The 21,478-nt window shown below is 49.2% G+C and overlaps 4 protein-coding genes across 7 annotated transcripts; 2 read left to right on the top strand and 2 right to left on the bottom strand.

Annotated features, from left to right (window-relative positions):
- Positions 1 to 1,241: 1,241 nt before the first annotated feature.
- ier5l (immediate early response 5-like) lies at positions 1,242 to 3,253 on the bottom strand. The gene has a single exon (XM_053410698.1). The coding sequence runs from the start codon at positions 3,251 to 3,253 to the stop codon at positions 2,390 to 2,392; it is 864 nt and encodes a 287-aa protein (XP_053266673.1). The 3' UTR covers positions 1,242 to 2,389.
- A 6,114-nt stretch (positions 3,254 to 9,367) lies between these two features.
- On the top strand, positions 9,368 to 12,449 carry ntmt1 (N-terminal Xaa-Pro-Lys N-methyltransferase 1). 3 transcript variants are annotated; one of them, XM_053411203.1, is made up of 4 exons: positions 9,368 to 9,545; positions 10,351 to 10,510; positions 10,969 to 11,221; positions 11,296 to 12,449. In XM_053411203.1, exons 2-4 carry the CDS (start codon positions 10,352 to 10,354, stop codon positions 11,550 to 11,552), a joined length of 669 nt encoding a protein of 222 aa, XP_053267178.1. In that variant the 5' UTR covers positions 9,368 to 9,545; position 10,351; the 3' UTR covers positions 11,553 to 12,449. The 3 variants fall into 3 exon arrangements, with proteins under 3 accessions (XP_053267178.1, XP_053267180.1, XP_053267179.1); XM_053411205.1 differs by having other exon boundaries at positions 10,291 to 10,510; XM_053411204.1 differs by lacking the exon at positions 9,368 to 9,545 and adding an exon at positions 9,552 to 9,948.
- Positions 12,093 to 17,382, bottom strand: ndor1 (NADPH dependent diflavin oxidoreductase 1). Its single transcript, XM_053411162.1, has 14 exons — positions 16,727 to 17,382; positions 16,557 to 16,634; positions 16,313 to 16,410; positions 16,130 to 16,228; positions 15,540 to 15,641; positions 15,232 to 15,432; positions 14,990 to 15,117; positions 14,706 to 14,917; positions 14,463 to 14,570; positions 14,240 to 14,354; positions 13,846 to 13,992; positions 13,587 to 13,705; positions 13,224 to 13,318; positions 12,093 to 12,809 (listed from the first exon to the last, which is right to left on the bottom strand). Exons 1-14 carry the CDS (start codon positions 16,859 to 16,861, stop codon positions 12,665 to 12,667), a joined length of 1,782 nt encoding a protein of 593 aa, XP_053267137.1. The 5' UTR covers positions 16,862 to 17,382; the 3' UTR covers positions 12,093 to 12,664.
- A 562-nt stretch (positions 17,383 to 17,944) lies between these two features.
- psmb10 (proteasome 20S subunit beta 10) lies at positions 17,945 to 21,224 on the top strand. Of its 2 annotated transcripts, none has more exons than XM_053411200.1 (8): positions 17,945 to 18,165; positions 18,988 to 19,125; positions 19,240 to 19,337; positions 19,651 to 19,791; positions 19,908 to 20,023; positions 20,299 to 20,357; positions 20,723 to 20,874; positions 20,967 to 21,224. In XM_053411200.1, the coding sequence occupies exons 2-8, from the start codon at positions 18,994 to 18,996 to the stop codon at positions 21,076 to 21,078; spliced, it is 810 nt and encodes a 269-aa protein (XP_053267175.1). In that variant the 5' UTR covers positions 17,945 to 18,165; positions 18,988 to 18,993; the 3' UTR covers positions 21,079 to 21,224. The 2 variants fall into 2 exon arrangements, with proteins under 2 accessions (XP_053267175.1, XP_053267174.1); XM_053411199.1 differs by having other exon boundaries at positions 17,948 to 18,165; positions 19,032 to 19,125.
- Positions 21,225 to 21,478: the final 254 nt, after the last annotated feature.

Raw genomic sequence — 21,478 nt, 5'->3', positions numbered from 1 at the left:
AGAGAGGAAGGAGAGAGGAGGAGGAGGAGGAGGCGCAGAGAGAGGAGAGGAGCAGGGAAACCAGACAGGCAGGAGGAGGAGAAGTGGAGAGAGAGGAAGGAGAGAGGAGGAGGAGGAGGAGGCGCAGAGAGAGGAGAGGAGGCAGGGAAACCAGACAGGCAGGAAGAGGAGAGGTGGAGAGAGAGGAAGAGGAGCAGAGAGAGGAAGGAGAGAGGAGGAGGAGCAGGAAAACCAGACAGGCAGGAGGAGAGGAAGAGGGTAGGAGAGAAAGGAGGAGAGGAGGAAAGAAAAGGAGGAGCAGAGAGAGGAGCAGGAAAACCAGACAGCCAGGAGAAGGAGGAGATAGAGAAGGAGGAGAGGTGGAGAGAGAGGAAGAGGAGTGGGAGGAGTGAGGAGGAGGAGCAGAGAGAGGAGCAGGAAAACCAGACAGGCAGGAGGAGGAGCAGAGAGAGGAAGAAGAGAGGAGGAGAGAGGATGAGGAGCAAAGAGAGAAGGAGGAAAACCAGACAGGCAGGAGGACAGAGAGGAGGAGGAGAGGAGAGGAGAGAAAGAGAGGAGGAGAGGGGAGGAGGGGAGGAGCAGAGAGAATAGCAGGAGAACCAGACAGGCAGGAGGAGATGGAGAGGAGGCAGGAAAACAAGACCAGCAAGAAGAGGAGAGAGGAGGAGGAGGAGAGGAGCAGGAAAACCAGACAGGCAGTAGGAGGAGCAGAGAGAGGAGAGGAGCAGGGAAACCAGACTCACAGGAGGAGGAGGAGGAGAGCAGGAGAACCAGAGAACCAGACAGGCAGGAGGAGGAGGAGTCTGAGGCAGGTCACTTTAAAGTAGCTCGGCTCATATCCTCATTGGTTTTAAAGAACACCACCAAGTGGGACAGAGCGGAGATTACAGCACAGAGCAGGAGGAGCAGGAGGAGGAGGAGGAGGAGGAGCAGGAGGAGGAGGAGGAGTGAGGAGGAGGAGGAGGAGGCTCAGTCACAGCTGCTGCTGCATGGAGGAAAAAGGATGTACTGGGGTTCAAACCTTTTATGCTAAGCTAAGCTAACTGCTTCCTCCCCTAATCTCTGTTTCTCCAGAAAGTGAAAAATCTCCAAAAGTACTTTTTCACATTTACCTTTTTATACATTTATCATCCAGAAGTTTGTTCTCAGGAAGCATTAAAGATCGATGAAGTAACGATGAAGATTTTAGTTACAGCTCAACAAACTGAAAAGAAAAAGATTCACAATCAGACAAACTCTGGTTAAGTTTTCATTTTTTATTAAGATTATACATTTTTACAAATATTTTCTGCAACAGTTTTACCCGAAGAGCTACAATTTATCAAACACACAAAATACCATAAAAAAATAGAAGAAGAGGAGGAGGAGGAGGAGAGTTGTCTGAGTCCGGTCCACACTCATAAAGCTGAGGGAGTCACACGACTGCATCTTTTCCTTTTTAAAACAAAAGGACGAAGATCCAACTTGTTTTTTATATGAAACCAAAACGTGTTTGTGTCATGAAACGATTCACAGGAAGTCAAAGTGTTGGTTCACGGAGACGAGCCGGCGGCGTCCATCCCGGACCTCAGGTGTTCAGGAAGTGAACGTCACGTGACCACAAAGTGCTCCCAGCGTCTGATTCGTCAGATGTTTTACTTCAGTCACGATCTCTGTTCGTTCACTTGTGACACGAGATTCAGGTTTAAGGCAATGGTCGTCTCAGACTCCACTTCCTGTCCAACAAACAGGAAGTCTGGTACAATATGGCACAAACTCTCCTCCACATTAAACATTTTTTATAGTTTTTATATTTTTCTTGCAAAAATAAAGTTGATCTATTTGTCTCATTTGAGGGAGACCAGGCGCAGCTGTACATTTCCACCAATCAGAGGAGAGGGTGAATGATGTCACCACTCGCAAACCAACCAATCACTTGTCACCATGATTCCAACCAAAGGGAGACTCCAGGTGAGATTCAGATCAGAAGATGAACCAGACACACATTTTAAACTTCACTACGATCGACACTTCAGCTTCAATGTTGAAAATTCCTAATAAAGAACATTTGAACTGGATTCATCTTTACACCTCAGTTTTATTAATAAACGAATTTTTGTTTTCAAACTGGAGGATTTACTCAGATGTTGGATTTTGAAGAAAGTGAAAAGTTCCTGTTTCCATCAACCTTCCAGGAAAGTTCTGGTTTGACGCAGGAACAGAAGAGAAGAAATCCTGGAACATTCATTCATTCACGTGACCTCGTTTCAAACAACAATTCTCCACAGAACATTTGCTGAAAGTTGTAAAAACCAGTTCCAGAAAAAGTTGTTCACTTTCTGTCTGTCTGTCTCTCCCTCACTTTCTGTCTGTCTCTCTGTCTGTCTCGGGTCAGTCTTCAGAGTTGGGTTTAGAACGCCTCTATGGCCCGGGTCCACGCTCCCAGACTGGCCAGGGCCTGCTGGCCACAGACCTGCTCCAGCTCCGCCTGGCGGCTGAGCAGCCCGGAGAAGCCCGAGCCGAAGATGGAGATGAGGTTGGAGATGTTGGACGTGTCCGTGAAGTCCGCGCCTGAGAAGCAGCAGTTCTCGCGCTTGGCTCGTTTCCGCGCCGCAGTGAAGTCGCAGAGCTCCTCCGGGTCCGAGGCGCAGCAGCCGGACTCCACCTTCCTCTTCCGGGCCGGAGCCGGTGGAGCCGGTGGAGCCGGTGCGCAGCAGCAGTCCTGGTGCAGGAACCCGTTCTCCACGGTGGTCACCACATGCGTGTCCAGGTCCAGCACCGTGGTCTTGTTGCAGTGCCGGATGTAGTCCCCGGGGAAGTGGTCGGAGTGCGCCCCGGGGGAAGCCTCCATGCAGCAGCTGCGGAAGTCCGCCGGCTCCGGTTCTTTGCCGCAGTCTTCGACAGAGGAGCAGCCGAGGAGGGAGCTCGCTGCCCGGACGTGCGCCGCTGACTGCGTCGGGTTTCGGGGGCGCGCCGCCTCGCGCGGACTCGTGTCCTCGCCGCAGCCTCGCGCCTGCTCCTCTCCGTGCGCGTCCTCCGCGTCCACGTCCAGCGGGTCCAGGTCCTGGATCTCGTTGCAGACCGTCATCACCTCCTCGTACTGCTGCCTCCGGTACAGCTCCTGGTAGCGCTCCTTGATGTAGAGCTGCTGCGCGTTGCGCAGCACGTAGGACAGCAGCAGGTTCCGGTGCAGCGTGATGCCGCCGCGCTGCGTCCTGCAGCTCTGGATCTTCATCAGGGACATGGACATCAGGCTCTGCGCGTCCGCGGCCATGCTGCCCGGCGGCCCGGCCCCGGCTCCTGTCCGGGAGAGGGACCTGTCCGCGGGCGTGTGGGGGGGGTCGTGCTGCAGGAGGGAGCTTCAGGTCTGTGGAGACACATCGGACACTCGTCCTCCTCCTGACTGAGCCTACGAGCATTGGCACAGACTCCGAACCCTCAACCTCTATATACTCCATCCAGAGAGCCCGCCCCCTGCCGGCAGAGCCAATCACACGCCGGAGATCCGCTGAGTGACAGGCAGGAGCGCAGGAAATATGTTCTTCTGAACCAATGAGCGTGAGGCGGTTTCTGTGATCTATTCAAATCCACCAGGCTGAGGAGCAGGAGGCTCCAGATCCTGAAACCTAAATATGACTCGGACATATATAAAGATGTGATGCTCACAATAAGAGAAAAATGACATTTGTCTGTTGTGGAAAATGGTCATTTCAGACCGTGTCCCCCAGAAATGTACTTTGATCAAAGGAAAAGTTCATTTGAAAGAATCATGTTGAGCATCTTTCATCTAGTTCACGTGGAGCAGCTGGTCTGGAGCCTGATGCAGATCCACTGGGTCCCACCTCGCGGGTCCTGGGACTCTGTGTGTAAACAGGAACCAGCAGTTTGAAGAAGCATCAGCTGAGGACACGTCTCCTCCTGAGGACACGTCTCCTCCTGAGGACACGTCTCCTCCTGAGGAGAAGAACTGTCCAGGAGCAGCTCCACACTTCATGAAGCTATGAATTCTTCTCATGCTGAAGTTTTACTTTTCATTATTTGATTCGGTAATGAAGCCTGATCATCTTAGTTTTATCTGTTTTATGATTTTGATCAGGAATGAAAGAGTACAGGCCACTGACAGGAAGTGTAACTGACAGGAAGTGTTACTGACAGGAAGTGTTACTGACAGGAAGTGTTACTGACATGAAGTGTAGCTGACAGGAAGTGTAACTGACATGAAGTGTTACTGACAGGAAGTGTAACTGACAGGAAGTGTAACTGACAGGAAGTGTAACTGACAGGAAGTGTTACTGACAGGAAGTGTAACTGACAGGAAGTGTAACTGACAGGAAGTGTTGCTGACAGGAAGTGTAACTGACATAAAGTGTTACTGACAGGAAGTGTAACTGACAGGAAGTGTTAGCGACAGGAAGTGTAACTGACAGGAAGTGTTAGCGACAGGAAGTGTAACTGACAGGAAGTGTTACTGACAGGAAGTGTTACTGAAAGGAAGTGTAACTGACAGGAAGTGTTACTGACAGGAAGTGTTACTGACAGGAAGTGTAACTGACAGGAAGTGTTAGCGACAGGAAGTGTAACTGACAGGAAGTGTTACTGACAGGAAGTGTTACTGACAGGAAGTGTTACTGACAGGAAGTGTAACTGACAGGAAGTGTAACTGACAGGAAGTGTTACTGACAGGAAGTGTTACTGACAGGAAGTGTAACTGACAGGTGTTCACCGCTGGTCGTCGAGTCATGTGACTGATGAGAACCAATCAGGAAGAGAACGTCTGCGTCATTGTTTACTAAAGTCTCAGTCTCTTTTCAGACTCAAACACAAACTCTGAGTTTTCAAACTGAAACGAGATCAGTTTACACAAGTCTCTAATTTAGAGAGACCCACACTCACACACACACACACACACACGCTCGCACACACACACTCACAAGCTCACACACACACGCTCGCACACACACACTCACAAGCTCACACACACTCACAAGCTCTCACACACACACATACACTGCAGAGGCCTGTACAGATGAGGATCACACAGCTGACGTGTGGGTGCAGTAACCGGTGTTGACCTGTAGAGGCCAGTGCAGCATCAGTTTTCTGTCCCGTGTGATTGTGTTTTGTTCCTTAATTCTCCTCTGAGGATGGAAAGGGTTTAGACATTTATATGAAGAATTGATACAAATTATATAAAATGTCTTAAAACTCTTAATATCCTAGATGAATCAATAATGAAATGAAGATATTTTGACAGATGTGAGTTGTGCAGTACTTGTATGAGGTAACGTTCCTGTACTCACTATATATGACAGTAACTATAATACTGTTCTAGCATAAACGCCTAGTGTGAATAATTTCACATATTCGTCTTCCTGATCTTCTCCGTCCTCATCCCTCCATCGATTCACTCTCTTTCTGTTTCCCCCCCCCGCTCTGTCCTCCTCCCCTCATGTTTCAGCCTCAGTGCTCCAGCGTCTCTTCCTCCTTCCGCCTCACATCCTCTTATTTCTCCTCCTATAGCAGCTTCACTTCTTCTCTCCATCCCTCAGCACGGTAGCACATGGTGTCAGCAGAACATCTGTCTCCACAGTCCTGCACCTCCAGCTCCACCTCCTGGTTGATCAGAACCAATCACATTAAAGACACATATTGTAAAGTTCGAGGCAATGCACTGTGAAAATTGTGAGGATGATGATTTATTGATGAAGTAAGTCAGTTTCTCCCTCAGTGAAGCTCCAGAAGAACCATGATGTCTCGATTGTCTTTCACACTAAGTTATTAACTTTAGAAGTTAAATAATGTTTGACTGACAGGATCAGAGATTTTCTCTAACTTTCCAAATTTGAGCATTTTTCAACAATAGAGTAAATATTTCAGGTGATGATGCACAGAACTGGAATCAGACTCAGGTTGTGGGGAATTTGTTTATTACAATATAATTAAACTACAAATAAAATGTTAAAGCCAAATGTCAGAGGAACTGAGATGGAGATGAACTTATTCATAAAACCTCAGGTCACGTTTACAAACATCTTCCTAATGAAACTCATCTCTGAGGCTATGGTCACACCGGCCTGAGTTATTTGAAAGCTGTTTCGTTTTCAGACTAAAACTCGGAGGATTAATTTTAGTCTGAAAAAATAGAGATTAATCATTTATAATTCAATTCCTGGTTCGTATCAGTCACATGACTTGACCACACGCCACCTGCTGCTCTACAGGCTCCGCCCCTCATCTCAATGTTGGGAGGAAATGCCTCCTTCATGGTCCCTCTGGACTTCAGTGAAAAGCGTTTTCCTCTAACTTGATGATGAAGTCATCTTTAAACCCTCGTCTGCATCTGGGAGCAGACGATTCTCAGTTTCCTGCAAGAATCCAAATGCAGGTTGTTCACCACGTTGGCTCAGCTCAGTGTCTGTGTGGTTCTGTCAAAGAGCTTCTCCCCCTCGTCTCCTCCTCGTCTCCTCCTCGTCTCCTCCTCGTCTCCTCCTCGTCTCCCCCTCGTCTCCCCCTCGTCTCCTCCTCGTCTCCTCCTCGTCTCCCCCACTTCTCCCCCTCGTCTCCCCCACTTCTCCCCCTCTTCTCCCCCTCGTCTCCTCCTCGTCTCCCCCACTTCTCCCCCTCGTCTCCCCCACTTCTCCCCCTCGTCTCCCCCTCGTCTCCTCCTCGTCTCCCCCACTTCTCCCCCTCGTCTCCCCCTCATCTCCTCCTCGTCTCCCCCACTTCTCCCCCTCGTCTCCCCCACTTCTCCCCTTCGTCTCCCCCTCATCTCCTCCTCGTCTCCCCCACTTCTCCCCCTCGTCTCCTCCTCGTCTCCCCCTCGTCTCCCCCACTTCTCCCCCTCGTCTCCCCCACTTCTCCCCCTCGTCTCCCCCTCGTCTCCCCCACTTCGCCCCCTCGTCTCCCCCTCGTCTCCTCCTCGTCTCCCCCACTTCTCCTCCTCGTCTCCCCCTCGTCTCCCCCACTTCTCCCCCACTTCTCCCCCACTTCTCCCCCTCGTCTCCTCCTCGTCTCCCCCACTTCTCCCCCTCGTCTCCCCCACTTCTCCCCCTCGTCTCCCCCTCGTCTCCCCCACTTCTCCCCCTCGTCTCCCCCTCGTCTCCCCCACTTCTCCCCCTTGTCTCCCCCACTTCTCCCCCTCGTCTCCCCCTCGTCTCCCCCTCTTCTCCCCCTCATCTCCTCCTCGTCTCCCCCACTTCTCCCCCTCGTCTCCCCCTCGTCTCCCCCACTTCTCCCCCTCGTCTCCCCCTCGTCTCCCCCACTTCTCCCCCTCGTCTCCCCCTCGTCTCCCCCACTTCTCCCCCTTGTCTCCCCCACTTCTCCCCCTCGTCTCCCCCTCGTCTCCCCCACTTCTCCCCCTCGTCTCCCCCTCGTCTCCCCCACTTCTCCCCCTCGTCTCCCCCTCGTCTCCCCCACTTCTCCCCCTCGTCTCCCCCTCGTCTCCCCCACTTCTCCCCCTTGTCTCCCCCACTTCTCCCCCTCGTCTCCCCCTCTTCTCCCCCTAACCCTAACCCTAACCCAGCATTTTAATATTTCATGTTTAATGATGATCATCACTTCAGTGGTTTGAACTTGTCGTTTACGTCGACACATCGTTAAGTGGTGTTGTGTTGTCATTATCGTTGCTATGGTTACATGCTGGGTATGTCCCACAGGAGCATCTCCGTCGTCACGGTAACACTCCAGTGGCAGGTGAAGCTAATAGAAACTCACGACCTCCAAACATCGAAGGACAAAAACAACTTATGTGAAGAAAGTCTCTGTCCCGGTGTCTCAGAGCAGCTTGTCTTCATGCTTACAGTTATGATTGTGTAATGGTTTCACATCGAGGCTGTTCCCTCCTCACATGGGGTCGGTCATCTTTACTGCAGCCACTAGAGGGCGCCTAGCTATAAACTGTGAGTGGGTCCTAATCACAACGTGTGTCTGAGGTCAGGGGACATACTCACGCACTCGTGTGTGTGACACACACACACACACACACACACACATACACAAGCTATACCGCACTGCCCCCCTGTGGTTCATAAACTGCACTGCAGCTCCTGTGTGAAGATACAGTGTAGATCAGGGGTCACCGACCTTTCTGAGACTGAGAGCTACTTCGAAGCTACTGATTAGTATGAAGGGCTACTTGTTTGACACCTTTTAATATGAATAATAACATATGTGAAGAGACTGTCTGATCACGTCAATGCTAATTATTACTCACAATGATTATTAACAATGATATCCACAACAATAATGGTAGGAAACAGATATATTTAAACATGCAACATTTATTTCTGTTAATCTGTTTCAAATACTGTTGTGACATGTATCACTACATTCCTCCATCAGTATGAACTGTTTCAAAGATAGAGAAAAAATGTATTAAATTCTAATCACTTCGTTACGATGATGAAGCTCAACCAATCAGAACACATGCATGTGACTGGGGTGTGATGTTTGTAAGAGTCTTCTTCATTAGTTGGGTCTCGTTCTGTCGGCTGCCAGAGTTTCAGACCAGTGATCCACACTGGTCTCTCCTCATGTCCTCCTTCATCCACTGGGACCAGGAGCGAGACAGGCTTCATCACACTGACCGGCTGCTTCACGGGAACGAGCTGTGACCTCACTGTGTCTCTGATCGAGTGAGTGGGGGGGGGGGCTCCCCCTGGTGTAAATGGTAAATTAATATAAAAGCGTTATAGTTTCATCAGTAAGATCAGAGTCCACTGGGAACTGTTGCGGGTGGAAATCAAAGGAGAGGAGTCGTCGTTCTCAAGTTGAAGTTAAGCAAGTTTATTCAGAGGTCACAGGTCAGGAAAACGCGGTGTCCAGCAATTGAACATGCATGGGTCTCTAGTTCTACGCAGGAGGCTGCACAGGAAGAAAGACGCTTAAACAGAGTGCGCACATAGGTTATATATTGATATATTGGGCGTGACTGGGGTTCGTCTTGGATTGGTCAAAACTAGATGGAGGCCGCTGCATCTAGACGGGACAGTGCCTCCTCCTCTTGGAATGACGCGTGATGAAGATGTCGTACTTGCACTCCGTTGTCGTGGTTACCAGAGGTGATAATGTTGCTGTATCAGTGCAGCTGCGTTAGTGTGCTATCTGGGAGAGATTGTGGGCCAAGGTCTACTCACTGTCTCTGTGCGAACTGAATCAGGGAGCTGGGATGTGTGATATAAAGTGTTGACTATGAGTATGGTTTAAGGAATATATGTGGTGTATCAATATGAGTATGTATTATGTGTTTGGTGTATGTCAATAGAACACTGGAAAAAAGAGAAGTCAGGACGTCGCGGGGGTGAACACCGAACTATCCATGAAGAGGTCATGAGCACACTCCTCCAGCAGGGGCGCTGTCTCAGACACCATATAAGGAAATGACGTTCACCGGATGACGTCGTCATGTAGCCGCAAATAGAAACGTGAGCTCTGAGACACGAGGAGAGAGAGAGAGAGAGAAAGAGAGATAGAGAGATAGAGAGAGACAGATAGAGAGATAGAGAGAGAGAGAGAGAGAGAGAGAGAGAGAGAGAGAGACCAGGAGGAGGCAGTTGACAGGAGAACAGGTCAGTGTTGATTTTAAACTCTTAATAAAGTTGTATTCAAACTGAGCTGTCAGTGGTTAGTTAACAAGCTAGTTAGTTAGCTGCTCACTCGCTGGTGTAACTACACGTTCACTACGTTATAATATAAGAGATCAAGTCCAAGTGATAGAGACACATGGACACTTCTACATGTCCCCGACTCCTGTCCACAGGGTCTGAGGTAGAGACACGAGGAGGACACGCTGTTTGATAAAGATCTGATCATACTGATCCAGAGTCAGTTCACTTTACATCACGTAGAAAAGGACAGTTTGAGTTATAGAGGGAAGACGTGAAAGAAATGAGTTTATAATGTTTGTGTCTCAATAAATGATCTGAGTCACATGATGAGAGCTGACAGCTGAGCTGCTGCTGAGGGAAGCAGGTTGGACTGCCACCTGTCTGTCTGTCTGTCTGTCTGTCTGTCTGTGTCTCTTTGTCCCTGTCTGTCTGTCTGTCCATATCTCTCTGTGTCTGTCTGTCTGTAGTCTGTCTGTCTCTTTCTGTCTGTCTCTCTGGCTTTCTGTATCTCTCTGTGTCTGTCTGTCTGTAGTCTGTCTGTCTCTGTCTGTCTGTGTCTCTTTGTCCCTGTCTGTCTGTCTGTCGGAGTGTCTCTCTGTCTGTGTATCTCACTGTAGTCTGTCTGTCTGTGTCTCTTTGTCTGTGTCTCTTTGTCCCTGTCTGTCTGTCTGTCTGTGTCTCTTTGTCTGTGTCTCTCTGTCTGTAGCTTTGTACAAACAGTGAAGGATCCAGATTGTCTTAACGTGGTTTGAACTGGTCCTGACAGGATGGGGGACGTGGCACAAGACGAGACGAGCTTCTACTCCAACGCTGAGGGCTACTGGAGGGACGTGTCCCCCACAGTGGACGGGATGCTGGGAGGCTACGGACGCATCTCCAACATCGACATCAACGGCTCCAAGTTGTTTCTGCACAAGTTCCTCGGGGTAAGAACTTCTCTGTGCTTCTTGGTCCAGGAGCTTCTCTCCTGCTGGACACTGGAACGTCCCTCAGTCCTGGCTCCTGGGGACTGAGGGACGTCTCTGGGTCTCCAGTGTGTTCTATCAGGAGAAGACACTGGAGTCCCAGAATCGTCCCCTCAGTCCTGACTCCTGGGGACAGGTGATGTCTCCGGTCAGTAAGTCGGACACGCCCCCGAACGAAGCCAAGGAAGTTTAACATTTTACAGCTTAGTCATAAAAATTAATAAGAATATATTTAAGAGAATAAACATTCAGTAAGTCAGATCAATAGTCTGCTCCTGTGGATCATGGAGAAGAGCTGATTATGATCAACTGAAAATCAGACATTGAAATGAATTCCTGTAGAAACTCTGATCACGTTGAGGTTCTCTGAGTGTTTCTAAAGCAGCTCTGGTGTCTTCTTCCCTCTTCTTCCGTTGAAGGACGGGGACGGGAAGACGGGGACGGGCTGCGCTCTGGACTGTGGCGCCGGCATCGGGAGGATCAGCAAGCGCCTGCTGCTGCCGCTGTTCAGCACCGTGGACCTGGTGGACGTGACGCAGGAGTTCCTGGACAGAGCCAAGACGTACCTGGAGGAGGACAGCAAGAGAGTGGGACACTACTTCTGCAGCGGCCTGCAGGACTTCGTCCCCGAGCGCGGACGCTATGATGTCATCTGGATCCAGTGGGTCATCGGTGAGTCTGCTCCTCGGGCGCCACGAGGTCTGAGGAGCGACCACGAGTTCTAACGTCTCCTCGTCCGTTTCCAGGTCACCTGACGGACGCCCACCTGGTGGAGTTCCTGCGCCGCTGCCAGGGGGCGCTGCGGCCCAACGGCCTGATCCTCATCAAGGACAACATGTCCTACGAGGGCGTGGTCCCCGACGAGGTGGACAGCAGCGTGTGCCGTGAGCTGCCGATGGTCCGCGGCCTGGTGAGCCGGGCGGGTCTCCGCATCGTCCACGAGGAGCAGCAGCTGGACTTCCCCAAGGAGATCTACCAGGTCCACACGCTGGCCCTCAGATAGACGCCGGGGGGGCGGGGCTCAGATTGAAGGGTTTCCTGTGGACATGGCGTTTCTCGAGTCAGCGATGTGTTTATGATGTGTTGTGCGTGTGATGAGTTTGTGGAGCATGTGCGTTGCTTCAGGCCGAGCCTCCGTCCAGCTCCCGCTCGAGACGCACACGTTCCAGCTTCCTGTTTGAGTCCCTCAGGTCAGAGGTCAGGTCGGCCAATCGAAACTGATGCTCTGTGTGAACCAGTCAATCTTCACTGTGTGACATCACATCCTGTCCTGGAGCAGGAAGACTCACGAGTCACCTGACGTTCTTCTTCCAGTTTCCAGAAGTGGAGCCTCTTCATCCTGTAGCACCACAAACTGTCCTCTCGTTAGCGTCTGTCCCCCCCCCCCCCCGTCCCCCCCGACAGACACGTCCTCAGTCCTCCTGAGGTTGGACCCTCGAGAGCTTCTGGGTTAGAACAGAACATCGTGTAGTAGAACATCTGGAATCGACCTCGGAAGGTCAAACATTAACGAAAAGGATGTTCACCTCAGGAACCAGAGATCTGGAGACATGACACGTTTCTAACCTGAATCTTTTAATACCTGACGTCCTCTTTATTAATAAAACTGTATTAATACATTGGCAGATTTTTGTTGTGACTGTTGACTCACCACAGGTCGTGTGTTTTTCTCCTGGAGCTGATGTGACGTTGATTGAGCTGCATCATCAAGTTTTCATCTTGTGCCAAAAAGTTATTCATCTCATGTTTTTAAATGTCACAGGGAAATGAATCAGAGGATTCGGGTTTTAAGATTTAATGAAGATAACGTTTTGAAACAGTCAAATAAAACAAGTGTAAAAGTTCAAATGGAGCCATTCCCCCCCAAAAAATATTTGATTGAATAAAGTAAAAAAAATGACTTTTTCATAATTTACTCTAAGATCTCAGCTTCAGGTTTCATACCCCTGCTCTTCTCTGTATCTTCAGAAGCATCTCAGTCAGTCTCATGATGTTCCAGCAGCAGCTCGGTGGTTCTGAGCTCAGAAGAAGCTGGAACCATGTGATGAACTTTCTGTTCAAACCAGCTCGTGAACCAACGGCCTTTGATTCGGGGTCACAGGCGACACGTGTCACTCAGGACCACGTCTCGCTCTGGAGTCGCCCCCCCCGCTCCATGGCCACCAGCATTTGCTCGGCCTCCTCTGAGGACACGCCCCCCTCCTGCTGGAACACACCTCTCAACGCGTCGCTCACGCTGGCTGGCATCTGTTTAGCATTCCTGTCAGAAACACACCAGAGATTCAGCAGACGTTAGAAACAGAAATCACAGACATGATGAAGTTTGTCAAAATGATCCAACCAATAAACGCCAGGAGCTGATGAGGAACCACATGCTCCTCGAGTGAGGAGCTGTCATCTGCTTTGCTCAGTGAGGAGGATCCATGAGAAGTGAGAAGAGAGATTCTCAGTTTCCAAATTGTTCAAATCCATAAAAACCTTCATTGATTCTATTGCTTCGCTGGTTGGATGAATCTTTTTTTCTGAACAACATTCAAGTTCAAACCTAGAAAACAAGACATGTGAGAAGCTGCTGGCGTTTGATTGGAGGACAGAGATTCTCCTTGTGGACCCGAGGCCGGTCTCAGGCTCCTGGTCTCAGGCTCCTGGTCTCAGGCTCCTGGTCTGGACTCACCCAGCGATGTAGAAGCAGCCACGTTGATTAACGATCAGATCCCAGAGCAGCGCAGAGTTCTCCGTCACCCGGTGCTGCACGTACACCTTCTCCTCCTGAGAACAAACACTCACTCAGCTGTGTGTGGGGGGGGGGGGGGGGGGGGGCAGGTGAACTCTCTCTCTCTTGAATCTGCTGCAGAGTTGAACTCAAACTTGTAGGATTTAAGTTGTAAAAGGTCAAAGGTCATGTGACCTCAAACACCACCTGTTTTTGCCTGATGAGCAGGACGTCCCAGGAACCTGAGCTGATCAGAGTTCATTGTATAAATGATATTTGATATTTGATTCAGATCTAATGAGCTGGTGACTGTGTGTGTGGGACCTGGTCTCGTGAGAAGGCCGTGAAGAGGGTCAGATGTCCGGCCTCCGTCATCTCCTCCCACTCTGACCTGAAGTAAAAGTCCTTGGACTGAGAGCGACAGCCGAAGAACAGGACGTTGGCTGAAGAGCAGGGAGGAGAGGAAGAAGAGGATGAAGAGGATGAAGAGGATGAAGAGGAAGAAGAGGATGAACAGGGAAGAAGAGGATGAAGAGGAGGAGCTCCACATGTGAATATAAAGTGGGAGCAGTGCAGATCTCACCGGTCTTTCCCTCAGCGGTCCTCTCTTGTAACGCCGCCCTGAACGGGGCCACTCCGGTTCCGGGTCCGACCATGATCACAGGAGTGTCCTGCTCTTTAGGGAACTTCAGACTTCCCTTCTTCACCCACAGAGGAACACGCACCTCCCCTGAGCACCGAGTCATTTTACAGTGGATCATCACATCAGGAGGATTTTATTCACACGGCTTTTGTCTTTAACTGCAGAACCCTAACCCGTTTTTATTCCCCTTTTGAAAATATCACATTTCAGACAAGCTGCTCTCAGTCTGGATCTTGTCCCTGACATGTTGCTGTGAAGGACCCGGACAATCATCTGCTGCTTATTCAGATTTGAAACAAACTCATGAGCCGATCAGAAAGAAATGTGCTCAGACCTTGTTCTGGGTCCAGGGAGGACAACCAGCTGGAGCAGAGGCCTCTTCGTGGTTTAAACAACTTGGTTTTGTAGCAAACAACAGCTACGAGGATCTGAAGCCGGTTTGGATGAACCTGTGTGGAGAGACAACATCTCTGGAGGAAGGATTTCATCTTTCTCCTCCATGAACAAACATCCAGAAGGACACAGAACATTTCCTGTTGATGTGGAGGATGAGTTACCTGGAGCGAGGAGGCGATGGAGAAGGACCGAGGCTGGATCTCAGGGAAAAGGTCCAGGAGATAATCCACCTTGAGTTCGGCTGTCGTGTTTGGGAAATCCGCCAAAACCTGCGGCGACACATGAACCTCAGCACGTGGAACCAAAGACGGGTTCTAGATATGAAGCCTTAAACCAAGTTAGACTCGTGCTGTTGTTAACAAACATCTGAGTAATGAACAAGCTGCTGTGAAGAAGCTCCTCACCTCCAGGGCGGTGCGTCGCAGCTGGTTGCAGTAGCTGTGCAGCTCGGCCTGACCCGCAGCCGAGCTGAACTCCACCAGCTTCTCCCGCTCCAGCTCGTTGGTGGCGAACGTGGACAGCAGCTCGAAGAAGGAGCGGCGCGGCACAGCGCCGATGTCCAGGTAGCTCTCCACCAGGTGGCGCACGGTGCAAGGCTGAGGAAGTCCGGCTGGAACTGACAAGTCAAGAGGTTCAAAGAAAAGTGGAGTGAAGGACGTCCCGGGTCACACGGGCGGGTCGTACCAACCTGCGGTGCTGTCCGTGGCTCTCAGCGTGAACCGGGCCTCTGGATCTAATCCCAGCAGCTGGCAGAGCTGTCGTCCGTCCTCTGGTGCGTTACAGGGACGCATGCTCACCACGTCCCCGGCTCCAAACCTGCACAGCACAGCTTGGTGGTGAAAAGGACACTGAGCTGGGACTCGTCTACAACAACATCAACCTTTCTGAAACTTCTGTTCCTGCTCACTGTCTGACTGAGTCAATTCTTACTGGATGTTGGATCCAGTGATGTCAAACTCTATGTGCCTCACTTCCTGGAAGTGGGACACGTCTGATACCCTCCTGTTGAACACCAGTCTGGCAGGAAAGGCCTGAGACGCGGAGGGGACAGTCTGCTCCGTGCTCCTCAGCCTGTGGTCGACCTCCTCCTTCACATCATCCAGGAAGTGGAACATGTATGTTGGGGGGAGTCTGCCACACGAAACAACAACAAACTGAGGAGTCGACTAAACCTCGACAAAAAACCAACAGGAAATAATCATCTGCTTCTGAAAGAGTCTCAACAGCTGGAAACTCACGGTTCATCTTCCCTCAGTGGAGCCACGTCCGCCACCGACGGATACAAGAGCAGCACCTCCTCCCAGAAGGAGGAGAGCCACGGGTCGATCACAGCGTCCGGCCTGTTTCAAACCAGAGTTCACAGCAGCACGTCACGGGTTTGAGTCCAGATGTTATCAAGCTTAATTCAAACGTACACAATAAAACACATCATATACTAAGATGGTAGATTCTGTAAACGTGTCACTGACATGAACCCACAGACATCTCAGTGTGATGGAAACAGAAAAGATGTGCGTCTATCAACTTCTATAGATTTGTATTTCCTTTGTATTTATAGTTTTTTAATGATACAGTTTGTGGTTAAACTGTAAAACTGGTTTGTGAGCTGCTGCCTCAGTTTCACATTGTGTCCGTCATGTTTAAAAAAACCCAGAAGTAACCATATTTGGAGGATGGGGGGATGGAGCATGACTGAGAGCGTGAGGACTCGCCCATTGGACGATACTAGCTGTCAATCAAACTGTGGTATCCACCCTCCAATACTTCCGGTGCTTCATGGTCTGTTTGACTCTAAATGCTCTTTCCTGATCCAGGTCGGTGTTCTCACCCCAGGTCGTGTTGGTCATCGACCAGCCCGACAGGAAGCAGCACGCGGGCCCCGAGCTGCACCAGACGCTTCTGAAGCTTCTTGGCCACGAAGTTGAACCTACGGACAGAAGCAGTTCAAGCTTTGAGCTGCGAGTGATTCTCCACGTGGAGCACGAGAAGCAAAGCGGTGGAGACGACTGACTTTGGATAGGACGAGTCCCCGAGGCCCAGCACGGCACAGTCCAGCCGACTGAGAGATCCAACGGGTAAAGACTTCTTAAAGAGGAACCTCCAGAAGTTCTGTGGAAGTAAGACGTGCACAGAAAAACACAACGAGAGTCGAACGTCAAACTGTCCCTTCAACAACCCTGAAGGAGTTCCCTACTTAGAATACAAACAGTGATAGAACTATTAATCTTCTTTATTTAACATGTTTGTTTACCTACCTTCATGTTGTCTGGAGCTTCTCCTTGTCCGCTGGTGGCACACACAAACACCACCAGAGGCTCTGAGATCAGGTCGGCCTGTTGGAGCAGAGGAGACACTGTGACTTCAGGTGATTCTCCGTCAGACTCCATCACTGCAGGGACTGTGAATGAGTCATAAGCCCACTGACCACGTTGTAGCTGTCCAGAGGCAGCACCCGAACCTGCAGCCACCTCCTCTTGGCCTGTCGCAGGACCCTCTGGGCCGTGTCCTGGGCGGTTCCAGTCTGGCTCCCGTACAGGACCAGGAGACCGGGCTTCGACATCACCACGGATTACTGGAAAAGAGTTGTGTCCTGAAGACACCGTGTTGTGTTTCCAGTGAATAACCTTTAATATGCTCCGGCTGCAGTGGGATATGAATAACACTGAGGTGATGTCATCAAACATATATATTAGTTAACCACTGAGTTTTAAACATGTGACCTTCAGACAATAATCCTGGAAGATGATTTCCTCAAAACGTGATTTCAGTGTTTCCATTGATCAGTAACGACGCTCGTGATTAAACAAACCTGTTGTGATATATTATTATTTTAAATGTACTAACAGAACAGAGAATACGTTAGTCATCATCACACTGTCGTAACTCTCTCGTCCACGTTGCTAACTGCTACCAGGATAGCTACGTAATATTGAATTATGTATTTTCCGTCTGTATGTGACGTGTGTAATATAAATATAGATATAAAATATAAAAACTACAAACCGCTGCTTCTCCAGAGTCACTGTTAAATAAAGTTTGATAATAAACAGCTGAGCGAGCACATCACTTCCGCATTCTCAACACTACGTCACACTTTACGGCAGAGCCCGATTCGACTTGTGATTGGCCTGCGCACTGGTGTTACGTTCAAAGACACAGAGAAACTCGGAAACATGAAATGCCTATTCCTTCACAGGATGCAGCACCGAGCTCGTGAACAAAAACAACTTAAATCAGAGTATCACCGCGGTGAGTGAGTACTGCAGCTCACCGGTGATTTTAACAACCACCAGACTCTGATACACGGAGTTCTGGTCTGATAACTCAACACTACTTTAACACACAAGTTCTTCTGCTCATCACTTGGATTTAAAGATATACAAATCCGAGTAATGTCTGTTATTGTAGAAAACACACACACAACACAAACTGTGACTAACACACACACACACACACACACACACACTGAGGAGATACAATATATAATTATGTAATTATTATGTATTTGTCCTGAATCTGGTTTTATTTGGAAGAAGGTGACACAGTTTGGTTAACAAGAGTCTTTTATTCTTTCAATCCAACAGAATAAAAAACATTTAATCCAAAATGATCAAAGTGGGAGAAAGGGGCGTTTCCTTCTCTCCTCCAACGTCGGAGTTTCATTTTTTACAGTGTGGAGCAGGAAGGCTTCAGCTGAAGAAGTGAAAGTAAAAGTCAGAACCTGTGAAAAGCTCCGACACGAGACAACGTTCCATTTCCACATCCACAGTTGAACTGAGTTAGTTTCCAGATCTCCGGAGAGAAGATGCTCCAGATCGACTCTGAGCTGAAGTCTGGAGGATTCTGCTTTGAAAACAGCCGCAGGTGAGAAACCTGCTCCTGAAGCTGCTGACACGGACACTGTATATCTATATGACGATATTAACACTGCCTCACTATAAATATATGCTATGCTAGCTGTCAATCACTCTTTGGTATCCCCCCCCCCCCCCCCTCCCAATACATCCGGTGCTTAATGGTCTGTTTGACTCTAAATGATCATAATTCACTAAATGATCATCAGCTGTTTGAAGAAGACTTGAAACTAGAGACTGAGACAGAAACTCCTTCATGTTCACTGACTTCATGAAGTGAAAAGTCACTTTCTATAGAAACTACCAGAGGAGTCGCCCCCTGCTGGTCAGCACACAGAAGACAGGTTTCAAGGGCATTGGCTTCCCTTTCTGGATAGACATTATTATAAACAGAGAATGGATGACCCCCGAAAGTGAAGCCAAATCATCTGGATCGCCCCCTGGTGTCTGGCTGCAGTGTAGGTCATAAACCCTCCTCCTCCATGTTAGCAGATGGGACCAAACTAAAGAATCAAAGGAGACGTTAAATAAATGTTTGTAAAGATGTTTCTGTGGTTTCAGGTCGTTTTCATCTCTCTGATGTTTGTTCAAGTTTCTGATCAGTTTGGTTTGAATCAGTTATTTGATGATATAGAAACACGTGGAGACTGATTGACAGCTGAGACTCACTCCTGATTGGACAAGACAGTGTATTGGCAGGTCCCTGATATCATTTGCAGGGGGGGCCCTCAGCTCAGGGCTCACTCCCTATTTAGTAATTTAACACTTCTGTGTGTACTCGTCTGTCACTGTGATAAACCTCTCTGGACCTCCACGTGTGGGCGCTGTACAGAACAGGATGTTAGTGATGCTCCTGATGCTCATCATCATTTCCAGAAATGCAGTGTTGGAGTCCAACTTGTCGGAACTCGGCTTCAAAGCTCCCAGTGCCAGAAAAACCGGGACCACCATCGCTGGGGTTGTTTACAAGGTGAGGATCTCACTCAGAGACGTGCAGAGCGACCTGCTGCTCGTCAAACGGATCAGGTCCTGAACTGTGGACACGATCCAGGTGAGCTGAGTGCTTTCTGTCCTCGTCCCTCAGGACGGAGTGATCCTGGGAGCTGACACCAGGGCCACAGACGACATGGTGGTGGCCGACAAAAACTGCATGAAGATACACTACATCGCTCCAAAGATCTAGTGAGTGAGACCAGATGGTTCAGCAGCTTCACAGCGGAAGACATTTTCAGACAATCAATCAATCGATCAAGTTTTATTTGTAGAGCTCATATTCACAGGTCCCAGTTTGTCTCATAGTCTTTAACAAGGTGAGACGTCCTCTGTCCTTCACCCTCAACCAGAGTCAAACTACTAGAAACCTTTAACAGGTGAAGAAGGTAGAAACCTCAGAGACACATGTGAGGATCCGTCTCTTAGGACGGACACAGGTCCAACAGATGTCTCCTGAGTTGGAGTGACATCAGAAGAACTGTGTTGTGTGTGTTCTGTGCAGTTGCTGTGGAGCTGGCGTGGCAGCAGACGCCGTGGTCACCACACAGATCACAGCGTCCAACGTGGAGCTGCACATGCTCAACACCGGGCGCCCCCCCCTCGTGGCCATGGTGACCCGGCAGATGAAGCAGATGCTGTTCAGGTTTGGTTGTTCTCCAGTGAACTGAAGGAGCAGAACTCAGATCTGCTGCAGATCCAGTGAGTTCAGGAGACATGTTGGTTATCGATGGTTTGAGATGTTGTGTGATGGTTTCCCAGGTACCAGGGTCACGTTGGCTCATCTCTGATAGTGGGAGGAGTGGATGTGACTGGAGCTCACCTCTACAGCGTTTACCCTCACGGCTCCTATGACAAGCTGCCGTTCGTCACCATGGGTACGGCCCCTGCTCGCTTTACTGAAGCTTCACTTTTATTTCTTGTGACCAAAATAACCCAGATTCACTCAGGACCAGGATTTAAAAAGTCAACCACACAGAAACATCTGTTCTGTTTTCCAGATTCGTTTTCTAGTGAAAAAAAAAACATATCTCTGTAATTTTAGAAAATAAAACATGTTTTTTTCTCAAGTGAATGCAACGTGTTTCTGTAGGAAACCAAATACGCCCAATAGTAACACTGGAATAAGAAGTGGATGTTTGACTGGTTTCAGGTTCTGGAGCTGCAGCTGCCGTCGCTGTATTTGAGGACAGATTCAAACCGAAGATGGAGGTGAGACGATGAATCCAATAAACAGATGTGAATAGGTTCATCTTAAAGTTATGCTGCAAATAAGACGTGGTAAAAGTCTGCTGTTTAAATATTCAACAATAATACAAAAACAACACAAGTAAAAACACAAAATACAAATGTGAATCATCTGCACAGAATAAACAACCACTGTCTGCTGTGTCATATGTAAATCCTATAATATAGAGTCTATTTATTCTGATGTATTAAGGTTGTAATGCCTCCGACACATTGACCTTGTGTATTATTGGCTTGGTCATGTGCCGTGAGTTCGTAGAGGAAGGGACTGTGGGGTCAAAGGTCGACCTGTGGTTCGGTCAGTAGCATGGTGTCTCTCTGTGTCTCAGCTGGAGGAGGCGAAGCAGCTCGTACGAGACGCCATCGCTGCCGGGATTCTCTGCGACCTGGGCTCCGGCAGCAACGTGGACATGTGCGTGATCAGCGAGGCCGGAGTGGAGCACCTGCGAGGCTACGACCAGCTGGCGGTGCGAGGCCCGAGGTGAGCGTCCACCAGGCCGAGCGGCTGAGACAAGGAGTTCTGTGTTTTACTGTTCATGTACAAAGTGTGATCCTCTTCTGTGTTTCTTCCAGAGAGGGAAAGTACAGGTTCGATCCCGGAACCACTGCCGTCCTGACCCAGACTGTGACCCCTCTGTCCCTGGACGTGGTGGATCAGAGTGTCCTCACCATGGATGCTGAGTGACACCTGCTGGGATCAGCTGTTTGCAATAGAAGCTTTAGTTTGTTAAACCACTTACATGAACATCAGTTTGTTTGTTTCACTCCTCATGAAGGTAAATGTTCACTTTGTTTCTAACGAGAATTTCACATTAAAATCTGTTGTGATGATTTCCAGTTTCATTGTGATTTTTTATATTTATTCAGCTTCATTGCAGAAACAAAAGGTTCATATCTGTGAACTATATATTTGCATTAAGATGAGTTAGTGGATATGTTTAAAGAACCTGTCTGATCTCATCTGAAGTACTTTATAATAAACAGATAAATGTGGATTTAAACTTTCCTCCAATCACCTCGTTTCCTCCGGCTCCAGGGTGCGCTTCATCCTTACACCCGGAGGAGCCGGTGTCTCCACGCGACGT

Source organism: Pleuronectes platessa, chromosome 19 (genome assembly GCF_947347685.1).
Source record: "Pleuronectes platessa chromosome 19, fPlePla1.1, whole genome shotgun sequence".
Taxonomy (NCBI): Eukaryota; Metazoa; Chordata; class Actinopteri; order Pleuronectiformes; family Pleuronectidae; genus Pleuronectes; species Pleuronectes platessa.
Note: the sequence above shows the minus strand (reverse complement) of the source record. Positions and strands in the feature narration are given on the sequence as shown.